This window comes from Protopterus annectens, chromosome 1.part0 (assembly GCF_019279795.1).
Source record: "Protopterus annectens isolate FY-2018-M chromosome 1.part0, PAN1.0, whole genome shotgun sequence".
In the NCBI taxonomy this organism is placed as follows: Eukaryota; Metazoa; Chordata; order Ceratodontiformes; family Protopteridae; genus Protopterus; species Protopterus annectens.
In genome coordinates, this window is record NC_056725.1 from 417,894,537 (window position 1) to 417,921,853 (window position 27,317).

The 27,317-nt window shown below is 40.7% G+C and overlaps 1 protein-coding gene across 2 annotated transcripts in view; it reads left to right on the plus strand.

Annotated features, from left to right (window-relative positions):
- The window catches only part of CUL9 (cullin 9), a 2,881,018-nt gene that overhangs the window by 2,703,412 nt on the left and 150,289 nt on the right, over positions 1-27,317 (plus strand). For both annotated transcript variants that reach the window (XM_044060287.1, XM_044060293.1), the window contains exon 39: positions 10,067-10,200. In XM_044060287.1, coding sequence (XP_043916222.1) covers positions 10,067-10,200 — 134 coding nt within the window. The remainder of the gene's footprint in view (positions 1-10,066; positions 10,201-27,317) is intronic.

The window sequence follows — 27,317 nt, forward strand, 5'->3', positions numbered from 1 at the left end:
CCAACCATAACAGTAATGTCCTTATCTTCACTATTTTAATATTTGTCCATCCCTCCTTTCCCCCTGTGCTATAGTTCTTGCCCCTGTGTTTTGTTTCCCTCCTGGCTGAAAGGTTCTTGCTTACTTTTCCTTGAGACTTTTCTCATGTATATGTGCATGTTCTCCTATGTCCTTGAGAGTGTTCTGTTCCTCCTGGGGCAATTCGGTTCTGAGTATTTGCATCCATGCATCACCTTTATGCCCTACTACATACATGGGGAGCATACGTGTGATGTATGGCACCTCGAAGATCTGCAAGCTTTGGTATACTGGCCGGACATTGGACTGTACTTGACAGGAGATCCCTTCTGTGAAGAATGCTGCAACAGTGAAGAGAGATATCTACTGTTATGGTATGATTTTACGCAACTGTGCTTTCTTCATTGGATGTGTAAGTGAAGTCCTGTCATGACCCTAGTACTGAAGATCCATTGGTGGTTGGCAGTATTCATCACCAAAATCTGAGCCGTGATAAAAGTTTTCCAGGCAAGTCTTCTCTTCCACATGGCTTCCGTCCTCCTGTAATTTTTGTGCTACTAAAGGAGCTAGTCATCAGTCATTGTTAAGGGGTAAATCTGACCCTCCACTGGATGCTGAGTTTGCAGTATATCTTTTTTCTTCAGTATGGCTGTAAAGTTACAGTAAATGCCTGTTAAACTTTGATGATCTGCTTGATTTAGTGTTGCCTCTAACACTGTAGGTTCACCTATTGGGTTTACATTTGTTTGGCTAAAGAATTACTAGTGTCTTTTTTCTTTATAGCCAAAGAAATACATTTGATACTTACAAATGTGGCAGGTGTAAGCAGTGCTGATTTATTACCAACACTTCCAACGTTCACATTAAGGCACTGAACTTAAACCTTCAGGCCAGAGACAGATATAAGTGTGATTGACAAAGAGTGGTTTATTTGGCGTCTTGTGATGCCAGCCCAGGGTTTTATGTTGGAAAAACTGTAAGGAAGCTGTCAAGAAGAATTTATGAATGCACTTTGTCTATAAAGAAAAAATACACTAGTAATTCTTTAACCACACACACCCTAATGTGTATTAATTTCAAAAAATTCCATTTGTTTTTTGTATTTGAGGCTGTCAGTATGAAAGAGTTTGTTGGCAATTACAATGTCCTACTTGAATGCCGTGAATCCTGGTGGCAAGTTAGACTGCGGGCAGATAAGGTACTCTTTCTCAGTGAGACAGCAAAAATTAAATGTTTTTTGATGGCGCAAAGACCTTAAATGCTAAATACTGGTTAAAGTTGTTAAAAGTAGTCATATTTTCTCGTTTTTCAGAAATATCAGAAGTATATTTTCATTCTAGAATAATTGTATTCGGAGTTGTGTCAGTCAGCAACACTAGACCATTTCAGATAGAAAGTAACACTTCTGAGTGTTTAGTGCCTGGTTACATTTTTTAACATGATTTTGTATGCACTCTAACTTTAAGATGAACTGTGAGAACACACAGAGGCATTTTATTGGTTAGGGATGGTCATGCGATTCATTTGGTGGTGCTTTTAAACTTGGTTTGTGTACTTGGTTTTAACTGTGCTGAAATTCTGTTGAATAAAAAGAACGAAAGCGCTCTGTAATTAAAACTTGTGTCTGGGAATCCTTCCACACATGCTTTTGTAGGATTGTTCGAGGTTTATTTGATTTTTTTAAAATTTTACATCGCATTTTGTTGTTCTGGTGTGTCCGGTAGGCTGGCATATTTGGAAGTTTGTCTCTTCAAGATTGGAATTTGGATCTTTCTTCCTAAAGAATTGGTGTTGTTGACACAGAAATTAACAGTGGCAGTATCACACGTTTGTGATTTATTAGAAGAGCTTAAAACAAGAAGCCAAAACAGCATTTTACCTGGGACATCATCTAATCAGGTTTTTTACCCGGAGCACCAAAGAAACAACTTCTTGGCCCCTCTTGACAACAACAAGGATGTACCTACAGTGAGTTTATACAGTATGGATGGTTTGCTTAATAACTTATTTAAAAATGTACATAACCCATTCAAAGACACTGTATTAGGGACAATTTCTGACTGAGACATTTTATAGAAGTAGCACTTCAAACATAAATGAATATGAATGCTGCAAAAAAAAATCATTTTGGAAAATCTCGTGTTAAAATTTAAAACATGGCAATATGAAATTTTGTATCTAGAGGAGTGTATCTGTATTGAGCAAGTACCGTTCAGGTTAAGAGTATATAAATTTCCAAACGGTGTGAAACCGGGAGACAACTTGACTAGTTCACAACATAATTTATTTAATAGCACCTGAATCTTAGTGATGAAATTACTGGTGGAAGATTACAAAATCAAGGTTTGCCACCTAAAGGGAGAGAGACAGTTTAGATGGAAACTTAAAAAATATATAATTGCTTCTCACAACTTAGTAGCTTATGCAGTGGCATTTCAGCTAAAGCCAGCAGGTTAACTGTCACGATTATTAACAGGAAACATCGTAAAATCCTGAGGGACTTTGGAGGCTTACAGTTCAGGGTCAATTTACCTTTCAAATGACAAGGCTAATATAATTTGTAAGCCAGCTACTATTCAGTTAGCTAACACAGTAGAACCAGAAACACGTTTCAATTTAAGAGCCAAAGACCGGTCAAATCAACAAAGCCTGGCTACCATCAACCTAAGCAATCAAAACCAACCTCCTATCCTTTCAACATCTCCGTTTTTCTTGAGTTCCCCCAACAACATAAGTACTCCACAATGTCAGAACAAAGGGAAAAAATCAAACAAGGGGAGGGGGAGAAAACAAAAAAAAAAGAATGAAAACACAGAAGTTCTCAGTCTTAATAACATGATTCTCAGCAACCATCATCTATCTGTTCTTGCAAAAGGTTTTTCCTTTGTTCCCACTCAACCAGCAAACATTATTAAGGTTCTGATTGACTTGAAATTTTATGTTTGGAAATTGGGCTTACAGTTCATGTTCCATGACATCCCCCAATTCAGCCTAAAACAAGAAAAATTCACCTGTAGAAGTACATACAGCCCTACAGTTCATAATGCTATTCAAGGCTTCCACGATATTTGTGAGGAAGACGTAAGAAGGAAGTTGGGAACAGCCCAAAAATGTGCATTTCATCGTTGGAAGAAAAGCTTGCCTTAAAGGAACTTTCCACCAACAAAGAAATATGGATTGTGAGGTTATACGGCTAACAAAGGGGGTATGACAGCCATTATGAATAATGTCGACTACAACATGGCATTAGAAATCTCCTAGCTGACCAAGATTGTTATGGGGAAATTACAGTTGAAAAAAATAAATAGTTTTTCAAACATTGACACAATGTTGTTTGACCTGTTGTGCCAAGGAAACTTCGAACCTGAGGTAGGCACATTTTTGAGACTTGATCATCTCAAAATGGCTAGACTTTGGCATATCTAAAATACAGAAAGACAGGTTCAGTCCTCCATTTAGACCAGTAGTTGCGGCTGATCACTACAAGACAGAAGCAATATCGGTCTTTCTTGACCATCTTCTAAATCCAGTTGCCCAAAAGTCTGAATTTTACCTGAAAGACTCATGGCACTCGTTGCAGTTAATTTACATTGGGAACATTAACGATGAGTGTCATTTGATGTAGTTTCTTAATACACTTGTATTCAGCAGGACCCACATTGACTTGTTAGAAGTTATCTTACAAAGTTTTCTGACTTTGACAACTACATGACATAGACAGATACTATCTGTGTCTTGGAAGTGGTTTTAGAAAAAAAAAAATTATGTTTCAAGGAAAACACAACAAATAAAACAGGAGTTGCTATGGGGACAAGAGGGACCCCCGTATTTGCTAATCTGGTAATGGCTTAGTGGGAGCAGGTGCACCTCAAACCTCACCCTTTGTTTGAAAAGGTAGTCTTGTACAGGAGATTTATTGATGACCTTATTTTTCTATGGAAAGGAACCAAAGCAAAACTACATCAGTTGTTTGACTTAATTAATTTCAGTACCCCATTTTTACAGTTCACTATGAGGAGTTGTGGAAAGGCCATCAATTTTTTGGACATTAGTTTTCCTAGAGGAAGGTGTTTCTCAATCTGTAAGTAAAATTTTCAGGAAAGAGACCTTTGTAAGTCAGTATTTGCACAGGAAAAGTCAACACCCCTTTCATGTGAAGAAAGGAGTGATAAAAAGACAATTTTATCAGATTCAGTAGGCTTACTAGTAAGCAAACTATTTTTTAGGAAGAAGCAGAATATTTAAAATTGCTTTTCCTCCAAAAAAGGTTTTGACATTGACTGTCTCACAAACATTATTAAGGAAGTATTTCTGCTTAGATCAAACGAAGATAAACCAATTTTGATGAAAAATCAGGCAGAAGCAGTGGCAGACACAGGAGAAGAATTGACTTCATCAGATACTTCACTGGCTAAATATAGCAGGGCTTTTCCACTTCCTATTTCTAGTGACATGCATCTGATTAGAGACATACTCTGAGACAACTGGAAGATCATTTTAGGGAATGGTGAATTAGCTGAAATTATTGGTGACAGCCCTTAGTTTACATACAAAAGAATTCACAATGTGAAATCTATGTTGGAGTGCCATCTGACTACACCATTAGAAAGAAATGTATTTGATACTTACAGATGTGGCAGGTGTGAGCAGTGCCAATTTTTTAACAGTTCCAACATTCACATTAAGGTACTGAATTTAAACCTTTGGGCCAGAAACAGATACAATTGTAGTTCATAAGTAGTGGATTATTTGGCATCTTGTGATTCCTGCCCAGGATTTTATGTTGGAAAAACTGTGAGGAAGCTGTCAAGAAGAAATTTATGAACATGCTTTGACTATTAAGAAAAAAGAGACTAGTAATTCTTTTGCCAAACACTGCCTAATGTGTACTAATTTCAAAAAATTCCAGTTTTTTTGTATTGGATGCTGTCAGTATAAAAGAGTCTTTTGGCAGTTAGTGTCCTACTTGAATGCAGTGACGCCTGGTGGCAAATAAGATTGCAGGCAGATAAGTTAACCATTCTCAGTGAGACAGTAAACATTAAATGTTTTCTGATGGCACAGACTTTGAATGCTACATTAAAAGTAGACATATTTTCTCATTTTACAGAAGTATGTTATCATTCTAGAACAATTATATTTGGAGTTGTGTCAGCAACACTAGACCATTTCAGACAGAGAGTAACACTTCTCAGTGGTTAGTGCTTGGTTACATTTTTTGAGCATGGTTTTATATGCATTGTAACTTTAAGATGAACAGAGGGAACAGAGAGAAGCATTTTATCGGTTAGGGATGATCATGTGATTCATTTGGTACAACATTTAAACTTGGTTTATGTACTTGGTTTAAACTGTGAAGTTCTGTTGAATAAAAAGAATGAAAGTGCTCAGTAGTTAAAACGTGTGTCTGGTATTCCTTCCATGCTTGCTTTTGTAGGATTGTTTGAGGTTTTTGATTTTTTTAGTTCTACGCTGTGTTTCGTTATGATGTCTAGCTGTATGTCTGTCCAAAAGACGCAAGACATACAGACAAGTATCTGAGATTCACTGTAGTGTGTGCCCAGTATAAATTGGCTTTTGCTTGTTTTTTTGTTGGTTTGTTTTTGTTTTGTTTTTTTCTCCTTTGTCTTTTCAACTAATGCCAGAGTCTTCACCAGGTGTTTATCAGTAGTGTTTGCTTGTTTAAAAATTGTGTGTCCTTATTTACCCTCATCGGGACAATTGTCTGATTCAAGAATCCTCCAAGGAGGACCTTTGTCTTTTAAGCTGGGGAAGCTCTATCGTCTTGCAGATGTCTGACCTAACACCAGCCGGTATCAGGACCTCCTATGGCCAGCTCTAGACACAAGATATTGCAGGGCTGATCTTCCACAGAGCAGATGCTGCATGTGATTCATTTTTTTTCAATGTCTCCTAAAAGCCCCTCTGCTTCCAGTGTTCCTGAAGGTTGTAGAAAACATGTCTACTTTCAGTGTAGTGATACCTTATACAAAACAGCAAGTGAGAAGGATTCACTAATACCTGTAGTGTATATGAGAAGGATTCACTAATATCTGTGGTGTATATGAGTTGAGCTCAGCCAGAATAGGAAGTGAAGATTACCTTCATCCCAACCAATGGGAGGAGCTCCACCTTTGAATTAATTCAGTAAAAGCCTACCTAGATTTCCATTCTATACCCTGGATCTGAGCAAGGCATTAACTACACACCTCTTGGATTGTGCATTCGAAAGGGGATGCACACACGCACACTTCAGCTCATAGTGCAAGGCAGTTGGCTTAAAGAAAGTAAGAGTCACACATACAGCTGTAAAGTATTTGACCACTGCCATATATGCTGTGCAGATTTTCATGTCAGTTCTGAAGCCAAACACCATGTAGGTTATAACAAATAATGTGACATTAATGTTGTACATCAACAAGTGGGGCGAACATATTCATGCCATTTGCAAGCCAGCTGTGCAGCTTTGAGATTTAGTCCTTGATATGTGAACACATTCTTGCAACCTACATTTGAAGTAGCTAGAACACAGCAGTAGATCACTGGGGATTTTTTACAAATGAAAAATGGACAGGAGAATTTCCCTGGAGATAATAAAGTAGGGACATCTGGGTTTAACTGCATCCTCATACAGTAACAAATTGCAGAAGTTCTGTTGTCACATCCTTGTCCAAGAGCCTGGACAGTCAACATTTCCTGTAGTTCATAGAAACAGAATCTTTTTTATGCCATTGTCTCCTTTCATTCCTTCCAAGGAATGCTAGTAAAAGTAATCAGAGAAGTGGCAAGAAGCTGTTATAACCCCACACTGACCAAAACAGCTACGGCTGTCCCCACAAGGTTAAAAGAGATCACCCTACCCTCCCACTACACGCTGCTGGTGCAGCAGCTGGCATGTTTGAGTCATGGCAGTGTAAAATGTGTTTTCTCATAGCTACCAATGTTCTTTAGAGCCGCGGTTGTGCAGCGGTAGCATTGTCGCTTCACAGCAAGAGGTTCTCCCGTTTGATTCTCGGCTGGAGCGCCTTCTGTGTGGAGTCTGCATGTCCTCCCCACGGTCGAGTGACATTCGAAAGACATGCGTGAATGGATGTGCCTTCGTTGAAGGTTGGGCGTCGGGCTGGCACCTCGGCACCATAAAAATCGACTGCCAATCATTAGCGGACCGGAGGTCCGCTGTGGCAACCCCTAACCGGGAAAAGCCGAAAGAAAAACAACCACCAATGTTCTTTAGAGTTGATCCTCGTTGATTATGAGGCCAGATGGAGTAGTAGCATTAATTACTAGGAAGTCCTACCAGGCAAAAAGGTGACTATCAGTTGCAATAATAAGCACACAGAGTAAACCGTTTTAGTGCTGCAGTATTTTTCTCAAGTTTCATGGCCTTGTCTGTGCTTCATTTGAAGTATACCTTTGTGCAGTTTCATCCTGCTTTCCTTTGATTGTACCAGTCTTTGCTTGCCCTACTGTTAAACAGAAGGGTTTTTATCACCTTAGCACAGTCAGAATGCATGTACTTCATTCATGGGACTGAATTTTGCCACTGAGAAACTCACTTCTCTCTATTTGAACCTGCAAGCTGTGTTATTCTGAAGTTCTTGTTTTAGAAGGCTTCTGTCTAGTGGCTGTCAAGTCTCTGAAAAAACACCTTTTATGTATAGAGAGCCTTATACAGTATTCTATAAGGACAGAGAGATAAAACCAGCTCCCCACCTCATGCATAAAGCAGTCCCCATGCTTTTCTTGAATCAGTTTTTCACCTTAACCAACAAAATAAAGGATGGAAGGATTCCTCGACCTTTCACAAGCATCTGAGATATTGTACTGACAAGACCTAAATTTAGTAGCAAGTGCAGAAGATTCCTGGGTCATGTCAATTAGGATCTGACATAGGAATGGTTAAGGAGAGGTGAATTTAAACCAAAAGATGAAAGGTTAATATTGGTGGCTCATGGTAGTAATAGGCTACTTACATGTTGATTCACAAAATCCATTAAACATGTGGAAGAAACAAACAAATGCGTAAAACAGAACTGGAAACGGTCGGTCATCTTATTGCTGGGTGCGATACGCTAATGGCAGAGGGCCTGTATACTGAAAGGCATAGTAAAATGGCAAGATTTTTGCATTGGGGATTGTGCAAGCATTACAATATTGAAGTAGTTGAGAAGCATTAGAAACATGAGCCATAAGACATTATAGAGAATGATAGTTAGTTTCACATGGGATTACCCATTACCAGCAGTTCAGAATATAGATGCAAGAAAACCAGATGTAGTAGTCTGTGAAAAGAAGACAAAAGTAGCATAGATTCAAATTGCTACACCCAGTGATTACATTGTCTCACATGCTGAGAGATGGTCATAAAATACCAGGATTTTCAGGCAGAAATGAGTGTGATGTGGAAGAAGGATACCTAGACAGTTCCAATAGTAGCAGGAACAATGGGTCTCCTAAAAAAGAATTTACATTCATATTTAGATATGCTATTCATTTATGTAACTCCATACGAATTACAGGAGGAGTCATTTCTGGGCACATTGTGGGTGCTGTGAAGAGCACTATTGGTTAACATCAAAGATTAAAGCAGTACTAATTTCATGATCTTTAATCATACTTTGATTTAGAAATGGGGTCAGTGTCCATCATGTACTAGAAACCCAAAAGGCTTAGAGAAATTAAACTGGGCAAAACTTTTACAGCTTTAGACTTTTCTGGTCAATGTCTTTATCTCATTTATGCCAGAGAAAAAGAGCAAACCACTTTCTAAACAGACTTTTGATGTTTAGTAAAGTTATGATTATCATGGTACTTCCTTATGAGGCCACATCGGAACTCATTCCAGTAGGGTAGGTGCCACAGCTGCATCAGTCTTTAAAAATCTGTCAGCACAATTTCTGTTTGAGACAAACCACACTTTCTTCATAACTCAGCTTGTAGCTGTTTTTTCTTTGGTATATCTGAACTTTAAGACTCAGGATCTGAACCTTGGCATTTCCTCATGCTTCTTCTGTCCTGCTGAATTTACTATTTAGGGTTGTACAGAGTCATTTACCCAACAAGAATGTGGCCCCTACATGAGTAACTGTAATGTTCTTACTGTTTCACTTGATGCATGCAGAGGTCCTCCCTAATGGTCCCAAGATACCCTTCCCCTTTTCCAGAGGTGGCCACTCCATCAGCTTTAAGTTCCTAGTAAGTGTAGTAGTGTAGGTGTCATATCCTCATAGTTAAGGCAGTGTTCTCTCTAGTAGATGGGGTTGTGAAGTGAACTGACTGGTTCAGGAGCTTGTTGCACTTCTGTAGCCTGAGTGATCTGATGTACACCATCCTGAGTGTAGGATATTCCTAATGCCCAAGTCTGATTGGTAGACTGAATGGAATCGGTTGTTGATGCATCAAATATGTACACTTTGTAAGAACAGCTAATACTGAACCAATATAATTTATTTAATTTTCTTGCATTTTGCCAGATTTTGTAGTAGGATTTGAAAATGTGTACCAATAAAAAGTATTTTTTTCACCTATAACTGCTGTTGCTGGAGTAATACTCGATGAACTCAACCTCAGCTCAGTGAAGCACATAAAGCAGTTTTTCCTGTGTCATAATATTTAACATATAGTAATGAGTGAGATTAAAAATGTGCTGCAGAGGTGGGATAAGGGTTTTAGTGTGAAGATGTCTAATGAAGTTAAACTGCCATCTGCTATGTATGGTTATAAGTCCTAGTCATATTTTAGGGCACTGCTTATAGATAATCAGTTAAATGTTTTGCAGGGTTGTGCAATTTTTATCTTGGCTTATATAAGGGAAAAAGAAATGTAGGACACTATTTCTTTGGATATTTCATTTCATCTTTTGATAACTGTGTTGCATGTATATTGTAAGTAATCATTTACGTTTAATCTTTTATTAGCAGTTTTGATGTAGAGATAACCAGTTTTGATCTACAGATAATCAGAGGCCACTTTACCGTTACAGTCTGTAAATGCAGAGAAGATTAATTTTGTGAGCGCGCATCACTGTTCTTTTTCTCTCATTTTATAGAGGAGACACTTTTGAAGAGTGAAGATCTGACATTTTGTCTTCGCTTGCTGAAATCAAAGCACCTTAACACTGGCATGGAGCTGATTCGTAGAATCCAGGAGAGACTGCAAGCTATTCTACAGCACTCCACACAGGTGGGAGACCAGTAAAATGTATCTTTCATATAAAGTCTATTCAAAACTTACTCCAATTCTGGAGAAATGAGGAGAAACATTACTCAGCACTGTGCATAGGGGCATACAGTGGGCTAGGGACCGCCACACTGAATTACATGTCTAAGGACAACAGAGGTAGTTTGATTCTGCATCACTTAAAGAGAGACCAATAATAAGCTAAGCATAGTCATAACACAGTTTTACTTGATTACTTTATCCTGTATTTTCTTTTAATGTAAAATTTGTGAGGAACTTTCCTACCTTTTACAGCAGTGGTGGAAAGAAAATGAGAAGGCTGATGTAGCCAGACAATATGATCTTTGTTGTATTCTGTATTTTTTTATAATACCATGTTTTACTTTCCTTTTCATCAGAATGTGAAATCTTGTACTTGAGTCTAAAAACAGAGAAAAAAAAGACATCTTGTCTGAGGCTAGAGCACTGGACAGGCATTGTCTGCTTCTAATCATCTGCATCACTAAAATGGTTGAAATCCAAAATGCTCTTTTCATACTAATTTTTCTTCAGTGCACAACCAGATGAGACAGTTAACATTTGCAGTCCATAGAATGCAATGTGTAATCACAAAATACATACATATCTAAAGAAAGAAGAAAGTTGATGTATTGAATTAGACTTCATACCCATCTCTCCAGAATTCTGTACTGGCATCTTCTTACTAGTTTCACCACAGTATCCATTTCTGTGGCAACAGTATTCACAGTACCAAGAAAGTAAATACTTGCCCTTACAGCAGTTTTGCTCCAGAGCCATTTCTGTTATGGACTCCATATGTTTGTGGGAAGTGGCATTTTGGAAACTCTTCTAAAGCAGCTACAATAAAAAGGAAGAGTCGGTCTCTAAGGTTACAGTCACATTCCCATGGTTCCTGAGATTGGAATTGATTAAATCATGGCCCCATAGTTTAGGTGACCACACTGACTGCAAAACAGTTACAGCAGAGTTAGTGCCAGATGCAGTATTTGTACACTAAAAGCAGTCATGTTGTAGTGTGGTCCAAAGTTGAGTATTGCAGCAGAAGAATTTGCAATGGTGCTATTTGACATATTTGATCATACTGGTTAGACACAGTGATGAGGCTGTGAGATGTTTCTGCATTAGTGGTACCTGTGTGATTTATGTATTTAGTTATATATGGGATTCTTTTGGTCTCTGGGCCTGCCAGTCATTGGGCTTCCTGCAAAAGTCTTGAGACCATTTGCTTCTTTGAACCCCCTCCCCATACTGGGCTCCCCAGCATGGAGGTGAGAGCCAGCTAGATGGGGTTATCCAGGCAGCTGAGAAGATGGTGTGTCCTACCAACCTCCCAGCAACGAAGGAATTCCTGTTAAGGCCTTAACCTTATCTTTAGGGCTGATGTGAGCTTCCATTTTGCCACAGGGTATCTTTTGCCATCTGTGTGTGATTGCTTCCACCCACACTTTAGTGGGGGCCACCTTCAACAGCTTTGCGTTTTTAAGCCTGCATCCTTAATGCTGGCCTTTAAAATGCCATGTAAGCCTCCTCTTTTATGGTGGTAATCAGTCAATCGAATGCACCCCTTCATTACAACAGGCTGGGCAAGCTGGAATTGGCAGTTCACTGCCATCTTCCCCTTCCCAGCTTTTCTAAAGCCTGTGTCACTACTTAAACTTGGGTCCTAGTCAGGGCTTTTTAGCTGTCTCTGATACCGAACTAGGTTTTGCCTATGAGTTTAAATTAGTGTCAGTAGTATGTCATGTAGAACTGATAACATGTGACAAGTAAACTAATGACGTGACCACAAGTCAAACATATGTATTACTTGGAATTTATTCTGGTAATGATTTGAAATGTCATGAGTTGCGATGATGAATCCCCAGCATGTGGGAACTGAACAACCAAAAATATGGACTTAAATACACTAAGTCGGAGGTGGCCATTTTTTGAATATTCCCATCTCTCTGAGGTGTGGCAATGTTGGGGTTGCTATTGATAAGTTCAAAGGGTGTAGGGGACTTATCTCCCACATTAGAAGATGCAGCTCCTCTTCTCCTATATTTTCAGTCTTGTTTTGGCATTTTGGGACTCCACATTGTGAGTCCCAACATTTCAATAAGGAGCTGTTTGTTCCATATGGAACTGTTGGCAATTTGTGAACAGTTGTGACCTGTCACTATGGATTTTTAATGTGGAGAGCATGGAACATAAATAGCAATTATGAGCTGGGTTGACACAGAACAAGGAGGAGCAGTCTTTGCCTATGGAGGAGAACATGATAGGTGTAACCCTCTTGTAGGCCATTTTGTGTAGTGAGGGAGAGTAAACCCCATTACTCTCATGAGGGTGCAGCTGCTTATTTTGGGGGCAGGCCCCATATGTTCCATCTGGTCTACCTTCATTAGCCAGAATGGAATGTGCTCGAGTAATCACATGCTCAACATACTTCCACATAATGTCAGAATGCCAAATTCCGGTATACCCGACATAAACACCGAACCTTAAAACTCTCTACCCCTCTGGACCTAGGAACAAGCATTAACTTGGGTCCAGAACGGGGAGAGACTGGTGAATCTGGAATTTTAGTGGTAGCATTCCTGTTGTTTGAGATGTAGGACATTGTGTAGGTGAACTCAAGTGCATTCTGTTCTGGCTAATGAAGGTAAAACATTGCATCTACATATATATTAATAGGATGTTGGAAGTCTGATTTCTCACAGTGTATGGTATGATCTGATGACGTCTTTTCCATCCATTCTTCAACATACGGGTCTTTGGATCCAACTTCATTCACTTTCAAACTTTTGGATCTACTGCTCAGGCTTTTCCCCTTAGCCATAAACTCTTGTGTCAACCTAAATACCTTGGATCTCATTTGCCACCACACGTGTAGGATGGATCTTTTGGTGCTCTTAGTGAGATAAGTGTATTCCAATTCTAGTGTTTTTTTGTGTGTGTGTGTGTGTGTGTGTGTGGATATATCAGTATACGTTATTCTTCCTTCTAATCTTTGTGTAAAATAGTTTTCTGTTTCTCCCCTAAGCCCTTCTTTTGTTCTTCTCCTTGGACGTTGAACTTTTTCTTCTTCCTCATCTTTCCTTAAAAAAAAAAAAATTATTGTTGTTATAACTTTAAATAGTAGATAATCCTTATTGTTGTTTTCTAACCTGCATGACTTCCTTTTGTAGGATATTGGACAAACCAGTTTAAAAAGTGTAAAGCATGTATTCACAAGCTACCAAACTTGGATGCACATGACAAATGTGTTTACTGCTCAGGCCCTTTACACTTGGACACCTACTGCTCTATCTGTGAAGCCTTCAGCCTGCTGGCCACTGTTGAGAGAAGGAATAAGTTGATTCTGAGGGGGCTTCTCTCAGCCCCTGCAGGAGAGAGTGCTCCTTCTGTCTCCTCAAAACTTTCTTCTCCTAAAAAAATAGGCTAAAAAAATCTGAGGAGAAATCTAGGAAGAAAGAAAGAAAAGGGGAAGATATAACCCTGAAGGAAGAGGTCCCTGGAATGTTCATCTTCCCCGAATCCCACTTCAGACTGATCAAAACCCTTGGAACCAGTGCTGTTCTTGGATCAAATTCTCATCACATCCAACATTACACCAAAGTTTTGTCCAGAGCCTGTATCTCCTGTGCTTCATTCCCCTATCTTGCAAGAAAAGCAATACCACTACTCCAAATCTCCACCAGCTGCTTTATCATTTCAGTCAGTCAGGTCTTCCAGAAGCCTTACCAAAGCAGATATGGACAAGATTGGGAGAATACTTTGGACCCAGATCCTGTTGGTTGTCCACCAGGCTCTGGTCTCTGGCTGGGCCGAGGGTATGCCTTCTTCCCCACAGTCAGTACTTGCTTCTTCTCCAATCTGGCCTTTCAGATCTGGGCCCTTTGATTCGACTTCCATCCTAGTCAGGTTTGCACTGGAGCCTAGGCATTGGTTCCTCTGTGCCGATGAGTTCTCCTATTTGGTTGACTTCGAACTGCTTCAGAGCCATCAGAATCTCTGAGCCAAATAGTTGGCATCAACTCCAGCAGGGTAGGCTTGAAACCAAGATCTTTAGAGCCACTCCTCCCTGTCAGGGCTTCGAGCTTTGCTTGTTCTGCTCCGACATCAGCTTTAAACCCTGGCCGTGTGGTGTTTCAGTTTGAACCTCTCCACAGGAGGTTTTGGCTCCCAGGACTCATCTCCCTGGACCCATATCAGGCTTGTCTTTTGAGAGAGTACTCTGTCATTTCATAGAGAATTGACTATCTCCTTGAGTTTGAATCTGTCCCTCCCCCCCTCCAAAAGATCTCCAGGGTCCAGATATTACTCTTGTTCCGTATAGACAGCCAGTGGCAAAAAGTCTTGCACTGGTTCCTATGGAGGACCCATGTCAGCTTTTGAGTCCTCATAGAGTATCTCACTGAGGAGGTGCACTAGAAGCTGACTTCCAAAAGTAGGCACCTAGAGTCTCCATAAGAATCTATAACCACTGATACTGACTTTGATAACGCAAAAGGCTGTCCCTGATCTTCTCTTGAAGTTTCATTTGGAGAAATCCTTGAAGTATTAGCCACTTGCTCCAGAAGAGTCCATCTTCAGCGAGGCTTTTGGTTCTGGCCCATCTATGTCTTGGGTAGTCCTTCATGCAGATTAGATGATAGACTTGATCTCCATGCAAGCTTGGAAGGAGATGGACACAGCTGAACCCATCCTCAAGAAACCAGACACATTCCTCATTGCTCCTAAAGGCCATCCCCATTTGAGCAAAGGACCCAGTCATGGATTCCATGGTGGTGTCAGGCACCAAGAAGGAACTAGCAAAAGAACGTTCCTCTGTCCGTCCACCTAACAGAAGGTCTCATGCGTAGGACAGATTTGGGAAGTAAGTCTGCACCTCCTCTACAAGTACATTCTTAGTGATAGCATAGAAATTTTTGGCATATGTTACACGATTTCATAGATTTCACTAAAGAGATCTCCATTTCTCTCCCAGGGACTGTGCCTGTGGATCAAAGACAGTCCACTGATGCACAGCTGACTACCCTCCAATCCTTATCTAATGTTTCTGTGTGCCTCATTTCCAGTGCTACGGAAGGTGCATTTAAAGCAGTTGGCTCAGACATATCCATTAGGAGACATGCTTGGATGAAACTTTGCTACTTCGCAGAACATTTTAAGACATCTTTTGTGAGCATCCTTTGACATATCAGCACTCTCCTAAGGTGCATGACTCGATCTGCAAAAGTAGAAAATAAGGAAAATCCCTTTCTGCCATAGGAATCACATTTTCCACTCCTCAAAGGACCTTCCGTCTGCAGGAATCAAGAAGGCTGTAAGAAATTTGGTTTTACAAACTGCAGGAGTTTTCACTTGACACATCTGGAGACAGAGCCCTTCGTGGGAGAGGAATTCTTATAATGGATAGCTCCCTAGGGGCATAGGTGGTCGACAGAATCAAGGCTTCAGGGATCCCTTTTCTGAGCAGCCTTTTCAGCACTCCTGAACAGTTGCCTGATGGGTGCACTATGGAGGCAGTCGGGGGCGCCTAAACCTGCATCCATCTACTTGGACCTATAGCACTCAACACAAATGGGTGCAGAGGATAATAACCATAGGCTACTTCACCCATTTCCACACCCCTCCTTTAGCCCCCCAAAAACTTCACAGTGTTCTACCTTCTTAAAGGGAAGCAACCACTTCAAAAATAAAGAAGATTCTAAACAAGTGAGTCATCCAAGAGGTCCCACTTAGACCAAAGAGAATCTGGAATTTACTCAAGATTCTTTTTGGTGCCAAACAAATGGGGAACTCGGGCCAATTCTGGGCAAAGTTACTTGAACAGTTTTGTAAGGAAAATGAAATTCCAGATGGTCATGGTACAGTCTGCTGTACCTCTTCTGAGACAGAGAGAATGATGGGATGTGCTCAGTAGATGTTCAGGATGTGTACTACCACATAAAAATGGACAGACGCTTCAGGAAGTATCTTCACTTGTGGCTGGGAGCCAGTCCTTTTCAGTTCAGGGCTCTGTCCTTTGGTCTTACCACAGCCTCCCTGGTGAGTACCAAGTGTATGGTGGTAATAGCAGCTCATCTCTTACTGCAAGGGTCCGAGTATTCTCTTACTTTGATAACTAGGTCTTTACCACCCCATACCCAGGGTCTACTTATCCAGGCCATAGACTCCTTGCGCCATCTTGTTCAGGCCTGTGTATCACAATAAATCTTTGTCTAACTCGATCTTTAGAATTCATAAGAACCCAGTTGGAGACACAGCTTCAACTTGCAAAACTTCCCCAGGCAAAGATTATATCCATTCACCATCAGGCTTTAACTGTGTTGTACTTTCAGAACCCACCAGCAAGAATGATTCTCTATCTCTTAAGGATACATGGCAGCTTCAGTTACCCTGGTTCCCCTGATCAGGTACTATATGCGAGTTCTGCAGTGGACTCTTGCATTGCAGTGGTCTAAGGCAGCAACCAATATCCTTCCAAGTGTCTTTAACGGATGTCAGATGGTGGTTGGAGTCACTACATGTTTCACAGGGACTTCTTTTCAAACTTCCCTCTCACCAAGCCACAGTGACCACAGACACTTCCCAGTTGGGGTGGGAGGGCATTACCTAGGAAATATGGTCCAAGGTACATGATCACAGTCAGAGGCCAGTCCTCACATCAGTGTATTGGAGATGAGAGTTGTCCTGGTGGCATTACAGGACTTTCAGGACACTCCCCTCAGATGTGATATCTATCCATACAGACAACGTGGCAGTTATGTGGCATATCAACAAACAGGGAGGAACCAGATTTTATCCCTTATGTCGAGAGGCCATGAGAGTGTGCCGTTGTGTGATATCTTCTCGCCACTTTCTAATAGCAACTCATATTCTGAGCAAGTCCGCTCTGTTAGAGGACAGATTGAGCAGGTCCATCCCTCTTCCTGACAAGTGATCCCTCTGTCCAGTTGTCATTGAGCAGATTTCAGCCATTGGGGCCAATTTTTCTGGTATTTCCTTGCATCTCCACAGAACATGAAGTGCATTTTCTTTGCTCTGATCCCTCAGGAGGGGGAGTCACTGAAGGATGCTCTGTCCCACAATTAGCCCCAGGACAGACACCTTTATGCTTTCCCTCCCATCCCTCTCATTCCAAATTTTTTACAGAAGGCACTTGCAAAGAAGATCATAGTCATCCTCCTAGTCCCTTACTTGCCTTGGCAAGTGTCGTTTCCTTTCTTCTGTCCTTATTTTGTACACCCTTCCTGGCTGCTGGGCTCTGCTCCACATCTACTATCTCATCCCCTTGGTTCACCTCACCCGGACATACAATCCCTCAAGTTGACTGCATGGCTTCTGCAATTCCAGTGATGGTTAGACAGTCCAGGTTTTTATCCTCTGTTGTTCATATTCTAACTTCTTCCCAGAAACCTACATATAAGATTTACAAAAGCAAATGGAAAAGTTCTCTATCTGGGCAGCTGAGAACAATCTTGATCCTTTTTTGGCTACCCTTCCAGCAATCTTAGATTTCCTGGCTGACCTTTTTCAGAATGTAGCCATCTGTTTCACTATTAAAATACAATTGGCAGCTATATCTCCCTTCACATTGGTGAGAATCACACACCCATTGCATCCTTAAAGCTATCTAAAGCCTTTCTTGGAGGCACCTTTCTATTAATGCCCCCCTGCTTAAAGACCCTGTTTCTCCTTTGGATGTTACCATTTTACTGTAGGCCCTAAGTAGTCCTTCATTTGAACCTATTGCCAAAGTTGATTTAAAATTTGTATCATGGAAAACTCTTTTCTTAGGTGCTTTTACGTCTGCTAGGTGAATTTCTCACAACACTTAAAAAAAAAAAAAAAAAAAAAAAAGTTGCTTTATTTACATCTTTCATTATTTAAACTTCTTTACATTGTTTACACATTCATGCACATAACATATGCTTTGTCATTTCTTTCCATTTTTTCTAAACTGTAACATCTACACAGAAAAACCTTTTCCATTTTCAGTTTCAAGAGAAAAAAATTTGAGTCTGTTTTTTGTAAGCCAGCATCAACTGTTTAAAATTTATTGTCTAGCCCCTCATCCTTTCTTGCATAACCAGCTTTTTATTTCATCTAGCACATCTTTATCTGTTTTTATTATATTCAGCATTCCATCTGTCATCTTTAATATAATTTCCAGATTGCTACAAACAATATTATATCCTTTTTTTCAAATTCACGTTTTTTCTTTCTTATATTTTCCACAGTGTCATATTCATTGTTATATTTTTAAATCCTTCACGTTTATATTCCTTTTCTAAAACTTCTTCAAAATGTATGTATTTTTTTTTAGAATCTAGAAAAGTGTTTTGTTGTTTCTCAGTTCACACTACACTTTTTTCTTTGTTCCATTACCTTATGTTTTGTATTACTTTTAACTGGTTACGATCCAACACAATTCTCCACAGGAAATCCTCTGCTTCATAAAATTTCTCAAGCCTTTTTCTTGTGTTCTTTATGGCATGCTTTACATATCCTTTTAATTCCTTCTAAAAATATATCATATCATATGTACATATTCATAATGATTCTAGTCATTCAATCCGTCTAATCCATCATATGGGTCTGCAGAGCCACTTGTCTGATTGGCAGCATCAGTGCTCCAGCCTCTTAAGAATTTACCCTCCAATAGTGCATCTGTCCCCTGATTTATTTCAGATCTCGTTTGTCACCATTGCGAATGGATATGAATCTGTGTAGCTAAGTGCTCCACCTCAATATTTTTGATATTTTGACTAAAATTTGTAGGTTTTGGGGTACTTCTATTATAGTATTTGGGTCCTTATGACCATATTATCACTTCTGTTCCTTGGCTTGCTTACAAGATGAGTCTTTCTGCTGTTTGAGCCCCTTCTACAAGGGCGTTTCCCATCTTTGTGGATTTTTTCTTTAATCTACATGTGGAGAGTCTGACAGTTTAAACTTTAGGGTAGTAGTTGTCAGGTTTGCCAGTAGCTTAATATATTATGGATGTCCTAGTCTGTTTTACATTTACATGTCTAGATATACTTATCATTGGTCTGTCTCTCGGTGTATGTATTTAGATAGATAGAGTGTTACATTTCCAGTGTGTCCATGTGTTTTTCTGCTTAGATTACTATAAATAAACAGACAAGCATTAAATAGTGTACCTTGTATGGGCAGAAGAGTACTACTGCATGAATTCCATGGTCAGTGTGGTGTTTGTCTCGGGGGGGGGGGGGGGGCTCTCACCTTACAATGGACTGCGAAATCTGCAAAGGGTTTGATCCTCAGGCTCTTTTGGTTAGGAGGAGTAAACTAATATTAAAAGGCTTACACCCTCCTGATCCAAAGATATTGAAGCCCAAGAAACATTCAGAGAAGCAGTCCAAATCCCATGACTGTAATCCCAAAACGAGACAGCCAGATCCAATGTCTTGAGCTTCAGTCAAGACTGGTGGACCTGATGGTCAGGACACTCCAAAGCAGTCAAGACTGGTGGACCTGATGGTCAGGGCACCTAATGTATACTTATCCTTCTGAGCCTATAATATTACAAGAGTCTTAAAGAGTCATCACCCCCCCCCCCCCAAGACCCTTCTCAACAGTGTTTGGCATAATCTTCTAGTCTTATTGGAGTACCTTCGAAACCAATGCCGAGGTTTCTAACAACATAGAAGGAAATGGGAGTCATTTTGACTCCTTCCACTCTAAAGTCAGTCGATCCACCCACTTCACCTTAATTTCTATTCCTTTGCCAGTCCGGGATTTTTTTCTGGTGTCTTCAGATCCATTCTTCATTTCGAGCCCTGTGTCCGTGGTGCAGGCTTCCTTGTTAGCTTTGGAACTGAGGTTTCCAGATCTGACTCTTTCGACTCCAGTCTTATCTGAGCCAGTACAGTTGCGAGACCAACAGGTCGAGCTGGTGACCTCGACACCAGCATTGAATCCATTGAGGCTCTACTCCCTTGTCAATGTAAGGATTGTCAGCTTTCGGCTGTGGTCCCTACATTGGAGCTGCCCAATACTTTGAGCTCTAATCTTCCTCCTGATTTTGGTACTAGCATTCCAGAGGGAGGGTTGGATCCCTCAGCTTGAACAAGGTCTTCGGATCATTCTGAGATTGAATAAGCCTTCTAGGTTTTGGGGAGAATAATTGATTCCCCTGCTAGAACCTGCACATAGGCCCATCCAAGATCTGATCCACCCAGAGACTCCTTTACCATCTTGCCGCCACATTTTCTTCAGGTGCCCATTTGTCGGAGCTGTACCGCAAGTCTCATTTCCCCTGCTCCACAGCAGCTTCAGTCTTCTGAGGAGTTAGATGAAATAGCCCTTGATGTATCAAAAAGGGGATGCATAGGAAGTACTTAGACTCTTTTTCTAAGTCTCCCACCTCAGATTCCAACTAGGAGGATTGAGAAAGTTCCCTTCTTTTCTCTCCAGAGGATGCCTCATTTGGTGATCTCTTGGAACTTAAACACCAAAGGGTAGCTTGCCCATAGACCCCCCCCCCTTCTCAATTCAGAACCATCTATGTCTTGGATAGTACCTCCAGCCAATAAATGTACAGACGTAGCAGCTCTGAGGTCACAGCAGAGGTCAGATAAATGTGAGGCAGTTCCTCAGAAGCCAGGATACGTAGGCCACAGAATATAAACAATTATGGGTAAAATACCCAGCAGTGAACTCCATCATTGTGGTTGCAGCTACAAAAAGGAAACTTTCAGAAGATTTTCACTCCATCCACCCACCTAATGAAGAGTCCAGGGACATCATCACAACAGAATCTTGTAGATCCCATCTGAGATGGTGACTCAGGTCATCCTTACTATCCACAAGGACACTGTGATACCAGCCCCAGTAGCTACTGAGACCACAGATGCATCCTACATGGGGTAAGGGGGGACTGTTACGAAGGGAGCACCCAATATGTCAGAAAGCAATGAGGGTTATAGCAGGCTGCAATGGCCTCAGATCATTTTCATGTTGCAACACACATCCATGGCTTTTCCAGTTGTCTAGCAGCCAGGCTGAGCAGGTCTGATATCATACCTATTGAGTGGCCCGTCAGTCCAGGCATAGCCAACCAGATCTTTCAGATTGGAGCCACCCTTGCTGCAGTCTCTTCACCTTTCCATGGAACAACAAATGCAGCAAGTTTTAGGCCTTGATTCCCCAACTGGGACAGTCACCCAGGAGAGCTCTGTCTCAACAATTGCTTCCAGGACTGCTGTATGCCTCCCTCTTCTATTGTTAATTTCAAGATTCATTCAGAAAGCAATAAGGTACAAGGCAACAATCATTTCATAGCCCCCTTTTGCCCCAGGGAATTTTGTTTTTCTCATCTAAAGTTCCCATGACTTCAGGACCTAGTCACTCATCCATCAAGCTTCAAGTGGACGTCCTGAATCTAAAGCTAGCCACTTGTTTTTTCCAGTTCCGATGATAGCCAGAAATCACCACCTCACAGAAGAGGTAGTTAAAATACTTATGGCTTCCCAAAAGACACCACTGTCAGGATTTGTCAAAGTAAATGGAAATGTTTTTCTGTCTGGGCTGATAGTCAAAATATTGATTCTTTCTCTGCATTGGTATCAGACATTATCCAGTTTTTACAGCCAGTCTGTCAAGCTGGCTCTAGTTTTTCCACTAAGGTGCAATTACCTGCTATTTCTAGCTTTCATGGTGACTTTCAAGACTATTCACTCACCTCACTTAAGTTGTGCAAGGCATTCCTGAAAGGAGTCTCCCTTCTCAAACCTCCTATACAAAATCCTGTACCACCTTGTAACCTGAATTTAGTTTTGGAAGATCTGAGCAAGCCTTCATTCAAGCTAGTTACCACTACTCAGCTGAAATTTCCTTCCTGGAAATTACTGTCTTTGACTGCCATCACTTCAGTCAGGAAAATATTAGAGCTGCAAGTTTTATCTTCTTCCTCATTTTCCCTTCCTCCTTTTATTATTTCTTCATCCACAGAGATAGTGTCTCTCAGAACGAACCCTTTTATTTCAAAAGTAGTTTCTGAGTCAGTTTTTTCCCCAGCCTCTTTGTTTGTCTGTTTTCATTCCAAATTATTTTAGCAAGAGTAAATACATTTTGCATACACTAGAAGTGCACAGACAGTTATATTTCTGCTTTCATAGAACCAAACCTTTCTGGAAAGATTCACAACTCCATTTCCTTTGCTCCTAACAAGCTGGGGGAAAAGTTTTCCAAAGTTTCCTTTTCTGTGTGGTTGTTGGACTGTGTCACATTTATTTACACTAGTCAGAAAAATTGATTACCAAGTAAACCTAAGGCACACTCCAATAGAGCTGTTGCTATTTCCACAGCCTTTTTTAGGCCTTCTTCAGTCAGTGATATTTGTGATGCTACTACTTGGTCTTTCATGCATACCTTTATCAGCCATTACAGGTTAGATTGCCTTCCTTTCAGATCTACTATTCTAAAAGGCCTCCTGGCATGAGGCCACACAGGAAAGTTTGTAGCTGGGGATTCTGTGCCATATGTTTGATCAAACAGACTGAATGAATAGGATAGGAAAGTTATGTACTTACTGCACTGATGGATCCTTTCATTCATGACCATTTGATACTGCAACCCTCCCACTGCACTCCATCTTTCTCTTGTAAAAACAGGATTATCTGTTTCTTCCAAAGAGTTTATTCCCCATCTGTTTCTCATGTGTCAACAGAGATATGTGTTAAATCAGGGGACAGATGTATTATGGGAGAAAAGTTCTTAAGTGCCTTGAGGCTGGAGCAGTGATGTTGCTGGTTCAGATCTGGCAATTGGCTCCAAGGACCCATAAGTCATATCGAATGGACATGAGTAAAAGGATCTGTCTTTGTGGCAAGTACATAACTTTTGTTTATTATACCATCATTTTCTGTTTTCATTAATCTCTGAAATTTCCACCATGCATAATTCTGTTTTATTCCCTTATTAATTTTCTTTCATTTTTTTCTCATTTACCACTTCTTTTCCCTCCATTGTATTTACAGTCATCTTCATACTTTTACATATAATCTTTATCCCATCATTTGCAACTCACTCTTTTATCTTCTGTATTACTCAGAAAAATGCATCAGTGCCAAGTACACTACAGTATTTATTGGATTCAAACCTACTCCTCATTTTTTATTAAGTATCACCTTCTTTTCACTCATTTGTCTCGATCCCCAAATAAAATATAAACCATTTCTAACTTATTTCTCTTTTTAGCTGGAAACATGCACTCCCTAAGTAATGCTAACTTTCCTAAAGCGCATTTATTAACATGACATTTTTGTGTTAAATGCTAGATTACAGATTCACCATAATAACATTTTTTTTGTATTTCTTTCAACATTATTGTCGACTGTTCTGTTTACTCTTTCATACTCTAAATTTCACTCCTAATGCACTTGTCTCCTTCATAGTATACTATATAGCACTTATTTTCTTAACTTCAGTAAACCGTTAGCTTTATGTCTTATTTAACTGTAACCCAGATTTCTTTAATAATTCCTTTATTAGTACCACAGTGTCTTATTTTTAGCCACAATCCCCAAGTCATTTGCATGTGACAAGCAAATTGGTTTTATAACTCCTTTTCCTGACTCTTGTTTTGCTTCTTTCATTTCACACATACATATGACATCTACAGACACTTTCAACAGCCATGAATAAAGTTGCATAAAATAAATAATACTCAGAAAGCAATGACTAAACCAGAATTTTATCTATTTTTTTGCTATAAGAAAATTGAAGCTTGTAAATTGATTATGTAATAGAGTTTTTTAATAGTATTTAGATTTGATTCGTTTTTAACAGTTTGGAGAAATCATTTTGAGAGATGAAAATGCTTATTGTGTTATTTATTGCATCTTTTTTATACATTATTTTGTTTAGTCATTGCACTTTGTGAATTTTATGCACATTTGAATTACTGTATTCATTGTTAGTACGAACGTTTAGTGGACATTCCGGTTTAGCTCTTCCTAATTTCTATTTTTTCTTCCAGCCATCCATATTTCATAACTTTCACTCATGATGTATTATACCATATTTTTATAACATTATATGTTATGTTGTCCTGTCTCACCGTAATTCTTGCTGGTTGGGTTCGGAGCCAAACATCAGCTCCGAGTCGGCCGAATACAAAAGCTTGAGAGCTTCCAATGGCTTGAGGCTAACCCCTGTCCCATGATGCATTTGGTAAAATCCCCAGATTTCGTTTGCCGCTCAAGCTACAAGATGTCTTCTGGCTGGCTCATTAGCTAAGTAGAATTTCATTCTATATTTTTCAACAGTTTATTGTCAGTAATCTCTGCTTTTGTGCGATAGACTTAGTTTATCCCCTAGTTACAGTTTAACGCTTCGTTTTTCCCTTTTGTGTGTTGTATGAGACCCGTTTTAGTTAGAGGGCTCTTGGCAGCCTGTTTAACTTAGAGGGCCGCTCCTCTTTCCTGTGCCTTTCTCTTCCCCTGGAGATTGTTTAATTTAGAGGATTCTCCACTTTTTTGGCTTGTTTTAATTGTTCTAATTTAAAAAAAAAGCAAACTTATTTTGTGTGTGTTAAATTAGTAGTTAGATCCGTCCTCTGTTGGTTTTGCTTATTCTATACTGTGTGATGTGTACTGTTTGAATTTCTTGTGTGGTTACAGTAGTTGTTTTCGGCTCGGTTCTCTTTAGAGCCGCTTTTTATTTAAATTTTCATGCTTTCCCTACTTCTGAGATTGTTATAGTAGGTTAGTTTCTTCCTTGTGGTAAATTACTCTTGTTAGGAAGATTTCAAAAGAAAAGGAGAAAGTACCTAAAGAGCATAGACAGTCTGGGTTCAAGAAGTCCAATCAGTGCACTTAAAAGATGTCTATCACGGATGGGTACACTAGTTGTGTATATTGTCTGGCTGCCATCCACTTACAAGACCCTTGCACTATTTGTCATGGTTTCAGCAGCAGGGTCCTTCAAGAGCACCGGAATAAGTTGATGGTTAGAGGCCTGTTGAAAGTTTCTTTCCAAGAATTATTGGAAGGCTGTTAAAGCTCCAAACCTAGTTTCCATTCAAGATCCAAAAGGCATGCTGCTTCGGCTCCAGCTTCGGAGCCCCCTAAAAAAGTTTCTGCATCGGAACCGAGGGCTCTTGGTTCGATGATGCAAAATCAAACTCTCCGGCCCCATCAGTATCTTCGGAGCCAGTAGAGTTGCCAGTTAGTCGGTCTCCTGCCTTGGAGCCTATCTCCCCGACATTGAGATCACCCATTTTGGAGAGGGCTAGATCTCCCTCATTATCCTACTGTTCCTCCAGGAACCTGTCTGATGACGACGGCGAGCAGGTGGTGAAGATTACTTAAGTCTCCAGCACTGGCAAAATACTATCGTCTCTGACCCCAAAGGTTTCAGGACTGTCCAAGGCACCATCTCCAATTCCTCCTCCGACTCTGGTGGTTTCGGAGCCAGTAAGTGTGGCTCCGATAGCAGTGGAACTGTCTGTACAAGGACCTCCTTCGGGATCATCAGTTCCGTCTTCTGCTCTGACATCTCCGGGTCCTTCGGATCTCGAAGAGTCTGGGAGCCGATGCTCATCCGTCGGGTCTGGGGAGGGGAGTCTGCGCGAACAAGCTGACTCTACTCCTCGGTGAGGTTGAGCTGTGCTCTTACATCAACTTTGGTGCCACCCGATCTGCCTAGGAGTCAATCCTCCACATCTTTGGAGCAGAGGGTCTCTTCAGTGTGGAGTGAGGGAGCATTTGAGCTGATGGAGAGAGTGCTGTCATCTCAGACAGCTCCACTCTCAGAGCCATATTCTCTTCCCTCACAGGCACTGGTGTTAGTCTCTTCTTCACCTTCTTCCTCCTTGAGACTGATTTCATACACAGCCGATGGAGCGAGCTGAGCTGCAGCTACAGGAATTTCCCTAAGGAGACATTCCTGGATGCGTCTGTGCAATTTTGCCGAAGCCTTCAAGTCTTCCTTCACCAATGCCCCCTTTGATGGTTCATCCGTTTTTGGACCTAAGGTGAAAGATACTTTAACCAGGTGTGAGCAGGAGGGGAAAACCTCGTCTGCCATGGGAGTCCATTTTTCCGCCCCATCTAGGCCTTATCCCAAAGGTCCGCAAGGTGGGAAGATGTGGTTCCGCAAGTCCCCAAAAAGGTTTCTCTGATGCACGTGGTGACACTTCCCCAAAGGGACAGAGGGGGATGTGCTAATGGAAGATGCCAACCTCACAGCAGACGGGGTCCGCAGAATCAGGGAGACAGAGATATGTTCTCTGGGAGGCCCACCTGCTTTTCTCTGGAGGCAGTCGGGGGGGACATTTGTCACGTTACCCAAACGCTTGGCTAGAGATCTCCCAAGACAAATTGATACAGACAATCATTTCCAGAGGCTATCGCATACCCTTTTCTACTCCCCCTCCCATAAACAAGTCCATACCAGATGTTCCACCCAGTCAAAAGGACTACGCAACACGAGATTCTCAAGTTTCTAGAAAAAAAGTCATCCAAGATGTCCCCGCAGACCAAATTGGATCTGTAACTTACTCGAGGTTCTTTTTAGTTCCAAAAAAGACAGGGGACTGGAGACCTATTCTGGATCTCAGCAAACTAAACAAATCTGTAAAGAAATCAAAGTTCCGGATGGTGACACTGCAGTCAATATTTCCCTTTATAGGGAAAGTCGATTGGATATGCTCAATAGATCTCCAGGATGGGTATTACCACATAAAAATGGACAAGCAGTCTAGGAGATATTTACATTTTCAGCTGGGAGCCAGTCATTACTATTTTCGAGCCCTGCCCTTTGGCCTCACTACAGCCCCCAGAGTGTTCAAATGCATGGCAGTGGTCACAGCTCACTTGAGATGCAAGGGATTCCGAGTGTTTCAATACCTAGATGACTGGCTCCTCACCGTCACCACCAAGCATCTACTGCTACCGGCGAGGGACAAAAAAATGCTTTTTTGCACCAGGCTAGGCATTGCAGTAAACTTAAAAAAAATCTGCATTGTCGCCTTCACAGCATATTGCCTTCATAGGCACAGAATTGGATTCAAAACAGATGGTGGCAAAACTTACCCCTGAGAGAATTCCGTCCCTTCATCGTCAAATCAAGATATTCAT